Below are 17,914 nucleotides of genomic sequence, written 5' to 3' on the forward strand. Positions count from 1 at the left end.
TGTTTGGGTCGCATTCGACCATGTGGGTGTCCTTTTGTTCCCCATTTTCTCCATTATAAAAGGGCCATTGTTGCTCCTAATGAGGGAAGAGTCGTTTGAAGAAACAGCTTGTGCGTAACTGTTTGTCACACTGTTATTCGTGCTATTGGTGTTGATGTCTCTAACCAACTCGTTTGTGAGAATTGTGTTATTTGTAACACCATTGTTGTTCTCCACCAACTCAGTTACACCTTCACTATTAGAAGAAACATTATTGTTCCTTCCTGTGTTGTTTTGTTGCACAAGACTGGTTGCACAAGCATTATTATAATCGTTACTTGCAATCGGCAAAGCCCTGTCCCTTGTGCTGTAGGCAGTATGATTGTTATACACTGCCAGGTCTCTTCTTAGCTTAGACTGTTTTCTGGAAATAATAGAAGCTCTTTATCTCTCAGCCTTAGCCGCTATACCATTGTATAACCTGTAAAAATTACTAAAACAATACCATTGTATAACCTGTAAAAATTACTAAAACAAGAATAAGTCTTGAGACGCTGGTCAAGGTCTCCCAGAGACCCACCATATTTAGACCAGTGTTGTTATAGAATTCCACCAACTTGTGGAATAAAATATCATTCGGTGTTACACAATTTGTAAACTTCGCTGTCCTAAGACCTTGGGGAAAGCATTTACGAGAAATGCATTCCTGTAAATATTTAACTTCAATGTCCAGCATGACATATCTAGTAGTTAGTTTTTCTAACTCAAAAACGTGATTTTTTACAGTCATTCAGTTCAATGCCAGTGTCTCTGTTTGGATTACTTACTGTTTAATCTTCCATACCTTCTTGAACTGTCACAAACAGATTGTCTTTATGTTGAAATATTTAATCCAAAACATATTCACCGATATTACTGGCATTTTCATTGGATTCAGCCTCATTGTTACCTCTGGTCTGTCCTCCGATCTGCTGAATGCTGACATAGTGATGTGTCGCGTCATTCCTTTGGCACGAAACATTTAAATTACCTTCAAGGCTGTTACCAAAGTTATTTGAGTTGGTAAATTTAAACAAACTGTCTTTGATAGCCACTGTAATGATGCAAACCAATTTTTCGGAATTGTCCGATTCACTTGTAGGCACCGAGTGTATGGATAAGTTCAAAAGGGTGTCTTGTGAGATATCATCTGTAGCCATCCAGAATCTGCTAACTCCACCGCAAAACTACTGGAACCACAAAACTTGAAAACTCAGAACCAGAAAACTAGTACACTGGTCGAATAACAAATCCCAGAAATGCAGGACACCAAAACTAGCGCTTTCATTAACTTTTATTATGTAAACTTCCTCAGAAACAATGAACTCATTACCCACAAGCATTTTATACTTTCTTTCATTAGTCACATGACAATCATTTAAATGATGGTATAATTTTCCCTCTGTATATAAAAATCTATTTAAAATACGATATGTATATCCTTGCTATCTACTTTTATAAACATTTGTACATATATAAAGCCATAATAATGACCATTTAAAATAGTCATCCTTTAAACATCATTATTATAAGGGCAAAAGAAATGGTAATGGAAAATAGCAACCAATTTTTTGGCATTGAAGTTTTAAATCTCTCAAATATTGTATTGTCTGATAACACTGTTTCATTATTGAAAAAGGATTTTTCTTTTATAGCTACCTGCAAAATGAATATTGGTAAAGTCATTATTGACTTTAGACTTTATTTAAGGAAATTAAATTTGAAATACATTTTGCATAATGTTTTGCAATGTTTTGCAAGAAAAGAGTGATAGTAACATCTGTAAATATTCTAGGCCAAAAAAAGCTAGTACCTTTAACCCTCCATTACAAGCTACCTTACAGGTTTTTCAGGATATGTGTGAAGTTGAATTTAGAAAGATAAATTTTGAACCTGATGTATACAACTTAAATAAATGAGAATATGAGGCCTTGTTTACTTTGTGTAAAAACAAAGAAGTTAGAATTATGAAGGCAGATAACAGAGGTAAAGTAGTGGCTATGAATAGCAATGATTATACTAAATCTATTTTTGATCTTTTACAAGATGAATCCACTTAGAAAAGAGTTAACGTTGGAGAAATAAAGAATAGTTTTGGTAGATTGGACATGTTGCTATTTGACTTATACTGCCAAGGAGAACTGGATGTTGAAAGTTATGATTATTTACAAGTTAATTGTCCAAAGATGGCAGTATTTTTTGGTATTCCAAAAGTTCAGAGTAACATGGTTAATTCACCTTTTAAACCTATCATTTCAGCGAAAAGGTCTAAAACAGAGTCCATTTCAATATGGCTTGACTATATTCTTAATCCTATAGTGCAGAAGTCCAAATATTATATGAAAGATTCTTGGCAGCTATTGGAAGAACTGAAAAAGTCTGGAATCCCACAGGGAAATTTTTGTTTCGCTTCACTGGATGTGAAATCGTTATACACATCCATTGATCAGGAAGCAGGTTTAGAATATCTGAGGGAATATCTAACACAAGGAACAGATTTTAGTAATACAAAAATTAATACAATATGTTCATTAATGGAATTAGTACTGGACAATCATTTTTTCAGGTTCAATGATAATTTTTCAAACAAATATCTGGAGTAGCTATGGGGGTCAAGGGTAGCCCCAGCTTTTGCCAATTTAGCAATGGCAAACTGGGAGAATAAATTTTTGGCAGGAAACTCCCTTGGCACGGAGATGAAATAAGATTTAATGAATTTGTTAATTATTTAAACAACACCACAGAATTTTTAAAATTTAGTGAGAGTGGTTATGGTGAAACAATCAATTTTTTGGACATACAGTTGTCATATAATTTAGTAAGTAATTGTTTCACAAGTAGGATCTTTAGAATATCAGTTTTTGCTAATCAATATTTACACAAAGAAAGTTTACATCCACCCCACATGAAGAAGGGGGTTGTAAAGGGACAGATAATTAGGATGAGTTGTCTCACTTCGGATGAAAAAGTATTTTTGGAAGAACTGAATATTTTAAGATCAATGTTTATTTTCAGGGGATATAATGAATTATGGCTGAAAAAAATAGAGAAAGAAGTACTTAAATTGAGACGTGGGGTAGCATTACCCATTTTAGCAAAGACTGATATTAATATCAATTCACCTTATAATGAGTTACAGTTTAATAACAAAGTCACAGAATATTTTTGTGCTTTTCCTTTACCGATAGTCAATGAAATGTAGTTTACTAGAGATGTTATTATACAAAATTGGAAAATTATTTTGGGTAACAAAGATTTAGTTAAATATACAGGAATTCAACCGAGATTTACCTACAAGAAGGTAACAAACATTAATAAAATGTTGGAACAAGGACAGGTCCAACAGAGTTATGATATCAGGAGGATTAGGACAACAGGGACTTTTGCTTGTAATCACTGCAAACAATGTAGGTTCATTGCTAACACACTTTTGTTAAACTGGAACATGTTAAAAAAAACTTTTTGGGGTAAAGATCATTTTACCTGTGAAAGTGATTTTGTAGTTTATATTGCAATATGTTCATCATGTTCCAGTTATTACATAGGGAAAACTAGTAGATGTCTCAAACGTAGAATTTACGAACATCATTTAGCCATAAAGAAAAAAGATGGTACCAATTCCTTGGCCAGACATGCACAAATTTGTATTAAAAAAAATTCAGTTTTTTGTGATAGATTATGTAAAGAAGCAGGATTTTAGTGGGGATATTAACAACTTGTTAGAATGTAAAGAAGCCTTTTGGCAGTTGTATTTAGGAGCCGATAGGGCACCCGGTCTGAATGAGACTATAAATTTAAAATGTTTTTTTGTCATCTCGATAATGTTTAAAGGATGACTATTTTAAAAGGTCATTATTATGACTTTATATATGTACAAATGTTTATAAAAGTAGATAGCAAGGATATATATATCTTATTTTAAATAGATTTTTATATACAGAGGGAAAATGATACCATAATTTTAAATGATTGTCATGTGACTAATGAAAGAAAGTATAAAATGCTTGTGGGTAATGAGTTCATTGTTTCAGAAGATGTTCACATAATAAAAGTGAATGAAAGTGCTAGTTTTGGTGTCTGTGTCCTGCATTTCTGGGGTTTGTTATTCGACCAGTGTACTAGATTTCTGGTTTTAAGTTTTCATACTTTTTAACCACTTACAGCAAGAAATCTGGACAAAGCCATAAATAATGGGGGGACAAGGACCCAAAAATAGGGAAAATGTTTAAATATTGCTCTTGCAAACCAAACTTAGAAAGGATAGAATAACAGTTTTTGCATTAGCATGAATTTTCTGAAGAGTTTGAAGTCTGAAACTCAAATATATGTCATTATTTTCTGACTTAAATCTTCAATGATTTGTCAATGACTTGCTAGAAAACCACAGTTTTCTAAAAAAATGGTTAAAAAATGAGGCAAAAATCTGGACATTCTACAAAAATCTGTACAGTTGAGAGGTATGACTTGCACATATGGACCAAATGGGAACAGTCTTAACAGAAAGGTAACAGGTTGGAGACCTAGATCCTAGGAGATCTTTCAGAAATGTTCAGCAGACCAAAAAAGGATAAGCCAACTGGTAAACAAATATTAGACAAGCATGACAAAAGTAATGTATCTTGGTCATGGGGTGGGTGGTGGCAAAATTCAGCAAGATCCTGTCAGAGTAGAGTAAGGGCAATCCTTGAAAAAAACAGGGATACACAGAAATTATGTCCCTTATAAGTACCATACTCACTTCGTTCAAGGGCCTTAACTGAAAAATCAGGCTAGATAACATTACCTGGACATCAACTTAATAGCAGGCTTTCCAGAAACTTAAGGAAGCTTTGGTTGGACCTCAGTACTAGCTAGTCTTGATGAAGCCAAAAAAGTATTGGGTAGGTAACTGCTTCAACCCACAGACTGCAAGATATAATTAGCTAAGTCTCCTGAAAGGGAGAGCAGCATTCAGTAATATGCCTCAGTCATAGATTTCTGCAAAGGGAAGAGGATGAATCATATACATCACTGGAGAGGAAGTAACTGGGAATAGTTCTGGCTCTCCAAAAGTTTTACCTCTATCTATATGTTAGAAAATTCACTGCAATTACAGACCATAATCCACTAAGTGTTTACAAGCAGCAAATGGGCAAAATGGAACGCATCTTAGATGGACTTTGAGATTACAATACTACCGTGACAAAATCCAACACTGAAATGATGTCAGTGATGCAAATACAGATGGTTTGCAAAAGTAGGGTACTGGGTAGTATAACTTAAGATGCATTTATAACCCTCATGCAATTCTTGGTGGTGTCATGAGGAAAATCACTTGAGTTGAAAAGGGTGGACTGATGCAACAGGCTGAGTAATGATTGAAACTGTCCTGTGGTTGTTGCTTTCAGTAAAATATGTAGTACGTCAGCCTACAAACGTCCGTCGACTAGAGATGATGAAATGACTCTGGAAACTGGGACTGTTATGAGCTTCTTTATGGCAGGAGGACTCAAGAATCAGTACTGCAACACTGACTATTAAGAATATCTACTAAAAATTGAAACTCGCTTTTCCCATATGCACATATTTTAGTGCCAAAAGCTCAGCATTCCTTGAAATGTTACTCAAGTTCAAAAGATACTTTACCTTATTTGGACTCTACACCCCCCCCCCCCCACACCATAAGGCTACCGACACAGGAAAAGTACATTCAAAATTAACGACAAACTGAAAATAATCTGGGATTTCTAAACTGAGAGAGAGAGATTAACAAGCATTTTCAATTTTGATTTGCTTTTGCAACCCGAACAGTGGAGTGCTTTTGCAGAACAGAATCTCAAGCAGAAGGTTCAATGCTGTAGAACTGTGAAGGTGCAGCTTGGACTTAAAAGTCAGAGATAAACAGACTTCCACAACACCTTTAGCAACTGGTAGTGACAGGGCCAGATAAGCTGTTAGACTAGAGTACCTCTACATGCCATCAGTTTGTAAGACCTAGTCAACTTTGTATTTCATTGTGCAGGTGTACATTTGCTTGTATATTTAATTTTACAAAATGAATTACTTAGTCCTTATTCTAAATAAGATACTTTTATTAATTTAATGCTAAGGGCCTGTGTCTGGTGGTGTATTTATTAGTATACTGGAATATTTTTTGACCTGATGAAATGTGAACTATTAGGGTGCTGGTACTGGAAAGATATCTTTAATCTTCCTTGGAAAAACTGCATGTATGAGTGCACATTTTTGTGTGTGCGTGTTCAAAATAATCTAGCACAAGTTTTTGTTACCGTTGATAAGACAGCATTGAAAAGTACTGGACTGGGAGCAATGTGGACGAGACCCTATGGAGCCAATGAGTATAACTACACTATGCAGCTGGTCAGTGTAAAACTTACTTGGATGAAGCAAATGCTGACTATTAGCTAAAGTAGCATTATGCATTTACTGAACATAATTATGGTCAACTGCCCTCTTATACCATTTGATAAAATGTAAAACCCATACTCTCATATGCTAATTGGGTATAGCAGGTGGGAATTAAAGTCCCATGTCATCATTTTAACTGGCAGCAGTGATGTTGATAGTGAAACCATAGCCACTGTTTGACACAAGGAGGATGGCTTCAACCCGTTGGTCTCAACTGGTTGTAAAGTATATTGATGTGCTATGCCCCCATACATGTGGGTAAGTTGTATTGTACTCTTTTTGTTGCACTTTTCTACCCAGAACTGAACACATTCAAGTATTGGAAACATTAGGTAATCCATGTGAACGGGTAGCCAAATTTAATACACTCTTGGTTTAATGTCATGACTTCCAGTAAGGTTCAAATTTATCTGCACCAAATGTTTGGTAAAATATTTATTTCACCCCAGCCTTCACAAAGTCATAAAAGTCTTGTTTTGTTTGCGGCTGCAAAAATATGGGCATTTGGAATGGAAATGCAGTGATTAGTGTCCCTGCAGCTCTCATTCAAATGCATTTTCAGTTTACTGTCCTGTTACTAGCTTCACAGTCTTCCCCCCATAACTCTCTCTTCAGATGACTCAGTATTTCTACTACTTCATCCTTTCTTGTAACTTTATTTAGGATTTGTGTGTGGTGGTGCAGCGGTTAGCATTGTTGCCTCATAGCAAGAGGTTCTCCGGTTCGATTCGTGTCTGGAGCTCCTTCTGTGCGGAGTCTGCATGTCCTCCCTGTGGTCGACTGAGTTTTAAAGACATGCAGGTAGGTGGGTGTGTGTGTGTGTGCATGTGTGTGCCTTCCGTGAAGGATGGGCACCGGGCTGGTAATTCAACACCGTAAAAACACCACTGCCATTCAATCTGCAGATCAGTGATCCATTGTGGTGACCCCTAACTGGGAAAAGCTGAAAGACATTGCTTTGTTGTTTTCCATTTTTAAGCCTTTGCTCTCAATCTGTATTAGTCTCCCATGACAAAATAGCTGCTCTGCAACTGTTCACTGTTTTTTTTTTCCAGACTCTCTTTCCAGGATTACTTAATCCTCAGCATTTTTTGTAATTTTACTGACAGTTTCTGTTAAAGTCTTCCAAATTCTAGCTTTATTTCCAAATTTTGATTTTCTGCCAGTGCTGCTCTACTACATGCTGTCACATGTCAGCAGCTGAAGTGGATATTCAGTACTACTACGCCGTTTAAATGGGTACATCAGTACACTTAAAAACATTTAAACACCAAGTGCAAACTAAGAGAAAAACTTAAAGCCCCAAATACCTAGGTCCACAGAGAAGTGGCTTATACATGTATCCTCTGGGTTCTACTGTGTGCTTTCTTCAGCTCTAACATGTGGCCTGACAACCCTTTTCCTCCTAGCAGGTAAACTCAAGTCAACCAAGGCCACCCATCCAGTTTTATATTTAGGTGAACTACATAATTTATAAATATGGGGCATGAATTACACACAAAGTTTATATTTACAGATGAAAAGAAAGACGTACATGCACCTGATTTAGTTATCTGCACATCTCCTCGGAAACGCCCAACATAAAACCAAAACTGGTGTGAAACACTTACTAGACAGCGAGGCGTTAAGACAACAAGCTGCTAATCAGCTTCACTCTCTAGTCTTGCATTTCATTTCCTTAATTTTCCCTGGCAAACTCTGTGACTCTGAGCAAGTCACAATTAGAGAGTAGGACTTGGTCATCCCTGAAAAGGGACACTTGTATTTTGGGGCTGTATCCTGTCAACAAACAAAGGATAAAAATGGTACACATTTTGAGTTGGTACAGCCAGCCAAATACAAACATACATCATGAAGTTTGGTAACTGCAAATGTAAGAGTAAAATATAGACATAATTTGACAATGGTCTGCCATTAAACCGATACATAGCAAATCGATGACAAAACTGTATAGCATTCAGGGCACTTAAGATAAATGTATGTTTGACAAAAGGATTACAAATGCAGCTGTTTGTTGGAAATGTACGAAACTATCACATACAAGACAGCAGTTTATTAACTTGTGCTTGAACGACTGCAGATAGTTTACAGAGGAAGTACTATGACAGACCAATATGGCACTTTCCATAAATTTTGAACATCTTATGTTAAGCACAATTAAACAGACATAGAACACTGAAATTATTTCAACTTACACAAGATTATGCAATCCCAATATGCCCATGCCTCTAAAGTCAGTTTTTGGGTCATCACCTTGAAAACCAATTGCACCCCACTGCTTGGTTATTCGACTCTTGAGAATCTCCTGAGGCATCAACAAATTCCACAGCTATGGAAAAAAACAGCTGGTCACACTACTGAAATATGACTTTTTTTTTTTTTTTTTATATCAAACTTGGTACAAAATTCCTATCTTCCTTGCCTCCAGACCTCATTTTTGAAAAAAATGAATTATTTTACTATCTAAAATTCAACAAAGAAATGAACTATGTAAAGAATGTTACAATTGTGGGAGGATGAGGGTTTGACTAACCAATACATCCCATCAGCATTTATCATCCTGTGGCATATTCATATATGCTTTGCAAGCCTGTGAAATCTACTTTTGTATCACGCCCCAACTTTGGATTTAGATTCCAACAAGCAAGTATACCTTGTATCATTCTGCAAGATAATGCCTGACCACACTTACACTATATTATGAGTTACAGAAAAAAAAGTCTAATGTCTGTGCCCTGTATAGTATAGTAGCAACATCTTCAAATTCCACATTTCACTTTATTAGCATGATCGTAGTAAGAAACTGAAGAAAAAATAAGCTCCCCTTGCCTCATTATTTGATGAATATAACATACGTCTCATAAGTATATTTCATGCTTTTTACTCATTTGTACACAATATATGAATAAGAAGTTATGTACTTACCATAATGTTCCAGGTTTGTAGTGCATCTCGCCTATATTCTTGCTGGATGGGTTCAGAGCCAATCTTCGGCTCTGACTCGGCTGATACTAAAGCTCAAGAGCTTTTACTGGCTCGAGGCTATCCCCTATCCCATGGTACACCACGGCAATTCCCCAGACCTTGTTTGCAAGAAAGTAACTAAATACATACTAGTAATTATACTATCAATAACTATGTACATACAAACAAAGGGACTTAGTTTTACAATCCATGCCATGTGGACAGACAACTATAACAAGTTCAGACAGCATAATGGATAGTCCATCAGTTACTCCAGGATACAGGAAGGGGGAAGGAAGGTGGGACACAAGAATATAGGCAAGATGGACTACAAACATGGAACGTTATGGTAAGTACATAACTGATTAATGTTATGTAGTCCTACCTTGCCATAATTCTTTCTGGATGGGACAGCGTCCCTAGCACTTTTATCCTGGGTGGCTCAAGCAAAGAGACTCTTCGGCACAGTGGACCCAAAGGAAGACCTGTCCCTAGAGGCCAAATCCAATTTGTAATGAGTGACAAAGGTATGAGGTCTTGCCCAAATAGCTGCTGCGCAAATTGTATCAATTGGGAGTTTTGATTTGTAGGCATATGAAGCTGATACTGCTCTAGTTGAATGGCCTTTTACTTTAGCAGGTAGTTGTTTCCCAACATTTTTGTAAGCAAATGAAATGCAGTCTGAAAACCATTTAGACAGAGTCATCTTGGAAACAGGCAAGCCTTTGTTTTTCTCTGAGAAGGAAACAAACAATTGGTTCAATTTCCTAAAATCTTTAGTCCTGTGCAGGTAAAAATGGATAATTCTACGGGCATCTAATTGATGTAGTCTGTATTCTGATTTATTACTGTAATTGGGGAAGAATACTGGTAATTCAATAGTTGTGTTTAGATTATGTTCTGAGCATACCCTTAGGGAGAAAAGAAGGATTAGTTCTTAGGGAGACTATCCTTATGGAATATAATATACGGAGGATGAATGGTCAGAGCTTGCAATTCTGAAACCCTCCTAGTAGATGTTATAGCTACTAAGAACAATGTTTTCCAAGAGAACAATTTTAAGTCGGATGAAGAAGGCGGTTCGAATGGTGAAGAAATCAATGAGGTCAGAACTAAGTTTAAGTTCCAGGGCTCCGGAAGTTGCCTGATTGGAGGTCTGAGAAGGAGGACTGCTTTCAAAAAGGTTTTACATAAAGAGTGCGACATAATAGGATTTCCATGTTCCCAAAATAATAATTTGAGATGGCAGCCAACTGGACTCTAATGGTAGCAGCTGCAACTCCTTCTTGAAAAATAGATGCAAGGAAGGACAGGATAGACTCTACGGGGGCTGTGTAGGGATCTATGCCTTGTTTAGCCGCCCAAATGGAAAACCTTTTCCATTTGCTGGAATATAATTTCCTGTTAGAAGGTTTGTGGGAAGAAATTATGTGTTTAATGGTAGGAGAAAGGGATATACACCTGGCTATTCTTGGAACTGGAGCAGCCATGCTGTCAATTTCAGGGTGTGGATGGTAGGATGGAACTGTCCTGATTGGTGAATCAGAAGGTCTGGAGATGGTTCTAGAATCCATGGTTCGGGGCCACAGGAAGGGGAACCAGACTTGGCGAGGCCAGTAAGGAACCAACGAGGATCAGTGTACTCTTCAACAGTTTTGCTTTCTGAATCACTTTGGGTAGGAGAGGAAAGGGTGGAAAATCATAAAGAAGTTCCGGAGGCCAACTGTGGACCAGAGCGTCCCTGGGTGACTTCCCTGGATGGGGAATGAGGGCAAAGTAGTTGCTGCATTTGGCATTCATGTACGTGGCGAATAGGTCACAGCAAGGGTGGCCCCATTTGCGGAAAATCTCTTCTGCAACTTCTGTTTTCAGGGACCACTCGTGAGGCATCAGAATTGCTCCACTCAGTTTGTCTGCTATCACACTGGACTTTCCCAGAATGTGCGTTACTACCAGAAAACGTTGAAAGTCCATCACCCATTTCCGTACTCTTTGAGCCTCTCAACAAAATGGGTAAGACTTGGTTTCCCCCTTGCTTGTTTATGTACCACACTACAGACATGTTGTCTGAATGAATCGCAGTTGTCCCAGTGGGAAGAGAACTGTGGAATGCTTGCAACACATATAGCACTGCTCTCATCTCCAGAACATTTATATGCAAGTGGTTCTCGTGATCCTGCCAGATACCTTGGACAGTCATTCCCAGATAATGCCCCCCCACCTTATCTGGGAAGCGTCCGTGGTCAAGACTGCATTTTGTTGAGGGAGAACAAGGGGATGACCTACATAAAGCTGATCTCTATGTAACCACCATGTTAGATCCTTCTTGCAGGAGTTTGTAATGAGTATTTGGTGGGACAAGGGTAGAGCCTGCATTGACCACTGGGCAAATAGCCACTGAAGTACTCTCATGTGTAAACGGGCTAGGGAAGAATGGTGGATGCCATAGTCCCTAGAACTTGAAGAACTATCCTGACCTGTACTTTGTCTTTGGTCAGCAAGAATCTGACTTGGTTGTGCAACAATTCTATCCTTTCTGGTGTCAGTTTTGCTGTCATGGTGGTTGAGTCTATTTCTGAGCCTAAGACGACAATGCGTTGCAATGGAGATAAGGCGGATTTTTTTTTAATTTACTGTAATTCCTAATCTGGCGCACAAGGGTAGAGTCTCATCCCTGGCTCAGATTAGTTGGTGCTTGGTGGTAGCAGTGAGGAGCCAGTCGTTTAAGTACGGAAACACCAGGAATCCCTGATGTCTCAAGGTGAGCCGTGACCACTGCCAAACATATGAACACTCTGGGGGCTGTAGTGAGGCCAAAGGACAGTGTTTGAAATTGAAAATGACTGGCTCCCAGCCTAAAGCATAGATGTCTTCTGCAGCACCTGTCCATTTTGATATGGTAGTGCACGTCCTGAAGACCTATGGAGCACATCCAATTGTCTTTTCCAATAAATGGAAAAATTGACTGCAGAGTGATCATAGCGAACTTCGATTTTTACAGACTTATTTAGCTTGCTGGGATCTAGAATTGATCTCTAGTCCTCTGTCTTTTTTGGAACTAAAAAGAATCATGAGTAAGTTACGGATCCTATTTGCTCTGTGGGGACTTCTTGGATGACTCTTTTTTGAAGCAAAGAGATGACTTCTGATGTTGCATGGTCTATTTAACTGGGTGGCACGTCTAGTAAAGACCGATTTGCAGGGGGATCGGAAACAAAGGGAATGAGATAATCTCTGGAAATTATATTTTGTACCCATCGATCTTGGGAAATTTGTAGTCAGGCGCTTGGGTACAGTGAGAGACGACCCCCAACTGCCTCCAGAGATGGACAGTCGGGCAACCCCTCAGGGGCAATGAAAGGGTCGATCAGAGAAAGTATCTCTATCATCCTGGTGCTGCGGACACCATCTTCCACGAGCGTGGCTCCTTCCATTATAACCTCCCACTCTGCCTCTAGGGGAAGGTTGACCTTGTGCTTGAGTGAAACCTTTTTGGGATTTATGGAACCAAATTTTTCCTCCTGTTTGACCCTTGGGATAGGGTCTGGAAGAAAGGGAGAAACAGACTCCGACAACAGATAAGGTTTTCCCTTCCTGTTCGCACCTGGTCAAAGCCTCTTTTACCTGAGGTCCAAAAAAGAGTTGAACCATCACAGGGGACATTGGTAAAGGAAGATTTGAAGGATTCTGTAAAATTACATAGATGCATCCAGGAATGTCTCCTAAGAGAGATCCCTGTTGTGGCTGCCCTGCTGGCTCTGTCAGCTGCATAGGAAATCAGCCTCATGGAGGGAGTTAGCAATGGAGGCAAGGGTGGAGAGCTGCGCAGATACCTTGTCAGTGGATCCCAAAGCTACTGAACCCTGAAGGGCATCTCCCAACTCCTTCAGGGGATCCCTTTGAAGCCTAGTAAAATGGGACAGGTAATTCAGTGACTATAAGGTAAAGGCTGCTGAAGAAAGGTATGCTTTCCATACCTATCCATCGTCCTTGACTCTTTATTAGGAGGATGGATATTAGAAGATGTCTCAGATAACTCCTTCTTTGTGGCTGCTGCTACCACCATAGCAAACACAGGTACTCCCTTGGTAAGAAAAGATTTGTCTTCTGCAGCAGTGATAAATTTGTTTGGCCTCTTCGGGATAGGCTCCACTGTGTCCGCAGAGGTCCAAGCTTTCTGAGATATGACCCCCTAATAGCTGGTCATATGGCGGAGTCATCCAGGAGGTGGAAGGTCGGGAACCAAAAGCCTCAAGGTACACTGATTCATCCTCAGTAGGGATAGAGGTCTTCCAATCACCCCTCTGTCTAAGGATTTTAAGGATGTCCACAAAAGAGACATCCTCAGAGGGGGATCTTGGGGATCCTTCTGACTCATTCAAATCAGTGTCAGAAGTGACAGACATGGGTGAGTCAATGTGTTTCCTCTTACAAACTCTCTTCAGAGGGACCTCTCTAGTGGAGTAATCTGGGGAGGTCTAGTAAGAGGGGACACCTCCAATGGGGGCTCCTTGGGGCTCTGGTTCCCAAAGCTTAGGGGCTGGTGGGGGAGAAGAGGTTGGTGTCGGCTGCTGGAGGGACATCAGGTCCAATGGCAGGGCTTTAGCACTAGAAAAAGCTTTCTCTATCACCTTGAAAGCCTTACCACCCTGCTTCGAAGAAGACCTCTGCTCTGAGGAAATGAAAGGTTGACTCCGAGCAGGAGGGGCAGGCTCTGAAGCGGACATGGAAGCCGAGCTCACACGAGCCGAAGCACCAAGAGGGAGGGTCGGTTCCGAAGAAAATTTGGGGTGACTATCTCTCTCGGAGTCGACCAGAGAGTGTCGGCTCCCAGACCCCTCGGCTCCAGACTGAGCCGATGAGGTTAGAGTTATCGGTTCCAAGGAAGCAGGAAGAATTCTCGGAACTGAAGGTTCCAGCAGTAAATGACCCGAAACATTAGACTCCGAGAGTGAAGCAGTTGGAGGAGGAACAGTAGACTGAAGATAGGACGGCTCCAAAGCCTTCGGGTCCAGAGGAGCTAAAATTTTTGCCAGCACCGGGTCACAGAGCAGCCTCTGCACCACCCGCTCTACATCCTCATCAGAAAGTGCCCCGGAGGAACAGGTGGAGATAGATGGGAGATCTCCTCCTTTCCAAAATCGGAGAGCTTAAGGTTGGTGAAACTGGTTCCAAAATAGGTAAGTGTCTCGACAGAGAAGATTGTCTTGGCACTGAAGAAACAGACAGCACCGAGACTGAAGAAGCTCTTCGTCTCCATCGCTTTTGATTTCTTTGTCGGTTCCAAAGGAGATTTCCTTTTATGACTTTTAGGAACTGTCTGACCTTGTTCCAGCTGTTCTTGGAAGGAACTGGTCATAAGGCCCCTATCTATAAGTTTCGTTTTCCTTTCATTAAGAACCCGAAAATTGCTGGAACCTGTGTTCTGAGAGACTGCCTTACAGATTATCTGCAAATATACAGAGCTGAGTATATTTTTTTTGGTTACAGAGTTTGTTGATTGTTGCTTAGATCTCTGTTGAAACTGTTGTCTCACTGTTCTGAGAGACTGATCGGAAAATATACAGAGCTGAGAATATTTTTTTGGTTTTAAAATTTGTACTGCTAGTTGTTGCTTAGACCTCTGTTGAAACAGTTTGTCCAACCCATCCTCCCTATTTTTGATCTGTACTTTAAATTTGGTGGCTTTTGGAGTTGCGACCCCACTGTAGATTTGATCTGGGACACTCACCCAGTCCCATCTCTTTACCACATTCTACCTAATAAACTCTTTCTGTACTTGCTTTTAGTCCTTTTTAATTTAATTGCATTTTTTAAACTGTGTTTGGTCTAATATTGCTGCATACTCAAGTCTGGTAGCTTGCACTGCATGTGAATTGTTTTTACTACTGTTTTTGCTACTTTTCTGTTGAAAAAAAAAAAAACTGTAAGCCTGTTTCCTACCTTTCCTGTAACGAGTACTCCAGATACAGACTTGCTGCATCCAGGACTGTATGTAAGCTTTTGAGCCCCCCAAGCCTTTCTGTGTTGGAGGGAAGCCTTCTAGCTTATCAGTGGGAGTGGTAAGCACTAGGTAAACTGTCTACCACATAAGGAGTGGTTTGGGCCCAGAAATTGTAGTTATTGGCCGCTTGGTCAATCTTCCATCTCTCTCAACTTTCTGATTTGAAAGCCTGCATTTGCACTTGTTTCTTTCCTGCAACTCGTCTACTGCAGATACAGATTCTTAGTTTTAGCACTTAAATTTGACTGTTCATGCTCAGCACTTGTTCAGAACCTGTAAGCACTAAATAAGCTACTAATTACTATAGCACTCAATCTTCCTCATTACCTAGAGAAAACAGTTTTTGTACTTACTTTTCTCACTTGCTTTGAGAAAACAGCTCTTGCACTCACTTTCCTCACTTATCTAGAGGAAAATAGTTTTTTATTCAGGCATGTCCAAGGGTCAGCTCCCAGGGTTCTCTCCTGTCTATCTGATGAATCTGGGCATCTTGAGGCAATGTAGAAATTGCCTCATGTACACAGACAACCCTCTCCTCCTACCACCCAAAACTACAACCTGTGAGAGATGCACTTATCTAGATAACTGGAGGTAAAGCTCTCTCCAACCAAGACTGAACTTGACAGTCATGAAGAGAAGGTAAACATTTGCACCACACCACACTCATCGCATAGTCTCACTAACTCTACACCAGCAAAATCCACACACAGTAACACAAAAACATTCACGGAGGCTTTCAATAATAATCTGTCTAAGCAACAGAGACTTCCATAGGAGAAACGCAAGCAACCTCCATCCACAACACAACCCAAATGACACATAGCCCACAGACTCAGTGTGCCACTCAACCACAGCCAATAAGGCAAAACAACGTACCCAACACACTAGTCATAGGTGACTCTATAGTCAGGCACACTGATGTCCCACTCACCAGGCTAGACAAGAAGAAGGTTACTGTCAGCTGCCTGTCGGGTGCCAGGATCCCCCACATAACCCACGCACTCAGGTCACTCCACAACAAGTACAAATATGACTCTGTCATTGTCCATGTTGGTGTGAATGACCTGAGACGTACCTCCCTGGATTACATGAAGAGAGACATGGAAGAGCTCTCCGATCTTGTAGCCCAGGCAGGTATGACCCTAGCCCTGAGTAGCATTCTGCCATTGTCCAGAATGATACCGCAGTACAAGGACAAAATGATTGACTTTAACAATTGGCTAAGCTTCTGGTGTCATTCTAAGGGGATCCAGTATCTGCCACAGATGGCCTGCATCTGTCGCCCCTGGGATGCTGGATACTGGCTAAGGCTCTTGCTGCCCCCTATAGTACCTTTTTTAGACAGGGTTCAAATAATAGGATAACAGGAAAAGGCAAGCAAAAACGGAGGGTAATGCTACTCAATGCTAGAAGTCTAAATCTCAAAATGCACTCACTCGGGGAACTCCTTAAAATGGAGAACATCGATATCTGTGCAGTGACTGAGACCTGGTTCAAAGCTCCAGACAGCACCCCTGCACTACCAGGCTATAACTCATACCACACTTTTCGGCCATGTGACCGTAACACCAAAGGCGGAGGTGTGTCCATATTCATTAAGGATATCCATACCTCCAGGCTAGTTGCTCAGCATAATGCATCAGGGGTTATCCAAGTGCAACTAACTCTGGGCAAAACTGCAATCCAAATTGTAGCTTGCTACTGATCCCCCACCATGTCCCAGGATTCCCACTCCTCTTTTCTTGATGTACTGGAAAATATTAGGGTTCAACCAAACACCCTAATAATGGGCGACTTCAACTACCCCACCATTAACTGGGAAAACTACTCCTGTACCAACTCCTTAGCTCAACGCTTTCTGGAATGCATAAACTCCAGTGCCCTAGATCAACTTATCCACAACCCCACCAGGGGTAACAATATCCTAGACCTAGTCGTTACCAACATGAGTGACCAGTGTTCCACACCTGAAGTCAAATCCTCGTTAATCCGATCTGACCATAAGCTGATCACCCTTGATATCCACATCCCGCCCCTACCCCCCATTAAGGAAACCACAGTAAAAAATGTCTCCAAAACCAACTTCATGCTACTTAAGACAGAAGTGGTGAACTTCATGACACCGATGCAGATGGACAATACAGTTACAACTGCTAAATCTTACACAAATGCACTCTATAAGCACTTGCATGAGTGCATGGATCATACTATCCCAAACAGAACCAAGACACTATCCTCCAAAAAAAGGAAGCCAATCTGGTGGTCCCCTGCCATAAACAAACCGTACAACCAAAGGAAGAAACTGTTGCAAAAGAGAGTAAAATCCCATGAGTGGAGGAGCTCCCTGGTCAGCCTCAGTAAAAAGCTGAGATCCCTTATAAGATCCTCCAAAGCTAGCTACGAAAACAAAATCACCACTAAATCCAAGGAAAACCTCAAAGCATTCTATAGCTATGTCAAGAATCTAGATGGCAACACCCAAATCTGCTCTGAGTTACAGCACAAAGGCACGAAAATTAC

At 40.1% G+C, this 17,914-nt stretch overlaps 1 protein-coding gene across 1 annotated transcript in view; it reads right to left on the reverse strand.

The window, feature by feature from the left end:
- Positions 1-17,914, reverse strand: part of ELMOD2 (ELMO domain containing 2) — a 909,722-nt gene that overhangs the window by 388,180 nt on the left and 503,628 nt on the right. Inside the window, 1 exon segment of the mRNA XM_044061619.1 lies at positions 8,624-8,755. Within this exon segment, the coding sequence (XP_043917554.1) occupies positions 8,624-8,755 (132 nt within the window).

The sequence above is a fragment of the Protopterus annectens genome, chromosome 2.part0 (assembly GCF_019279795.1).
Source record: "Protopterus annectens isolate FY-2018-M chromosome 2.part0, PAN1.0, whole genome shotgun sequence".
Taxonomy (NCBI): domain Eukaryota; kingdom Metazoa; phylum Chordata; order Ceratodontiformes; family Protopteridae; genus Protopterus; species Protopterus annectens.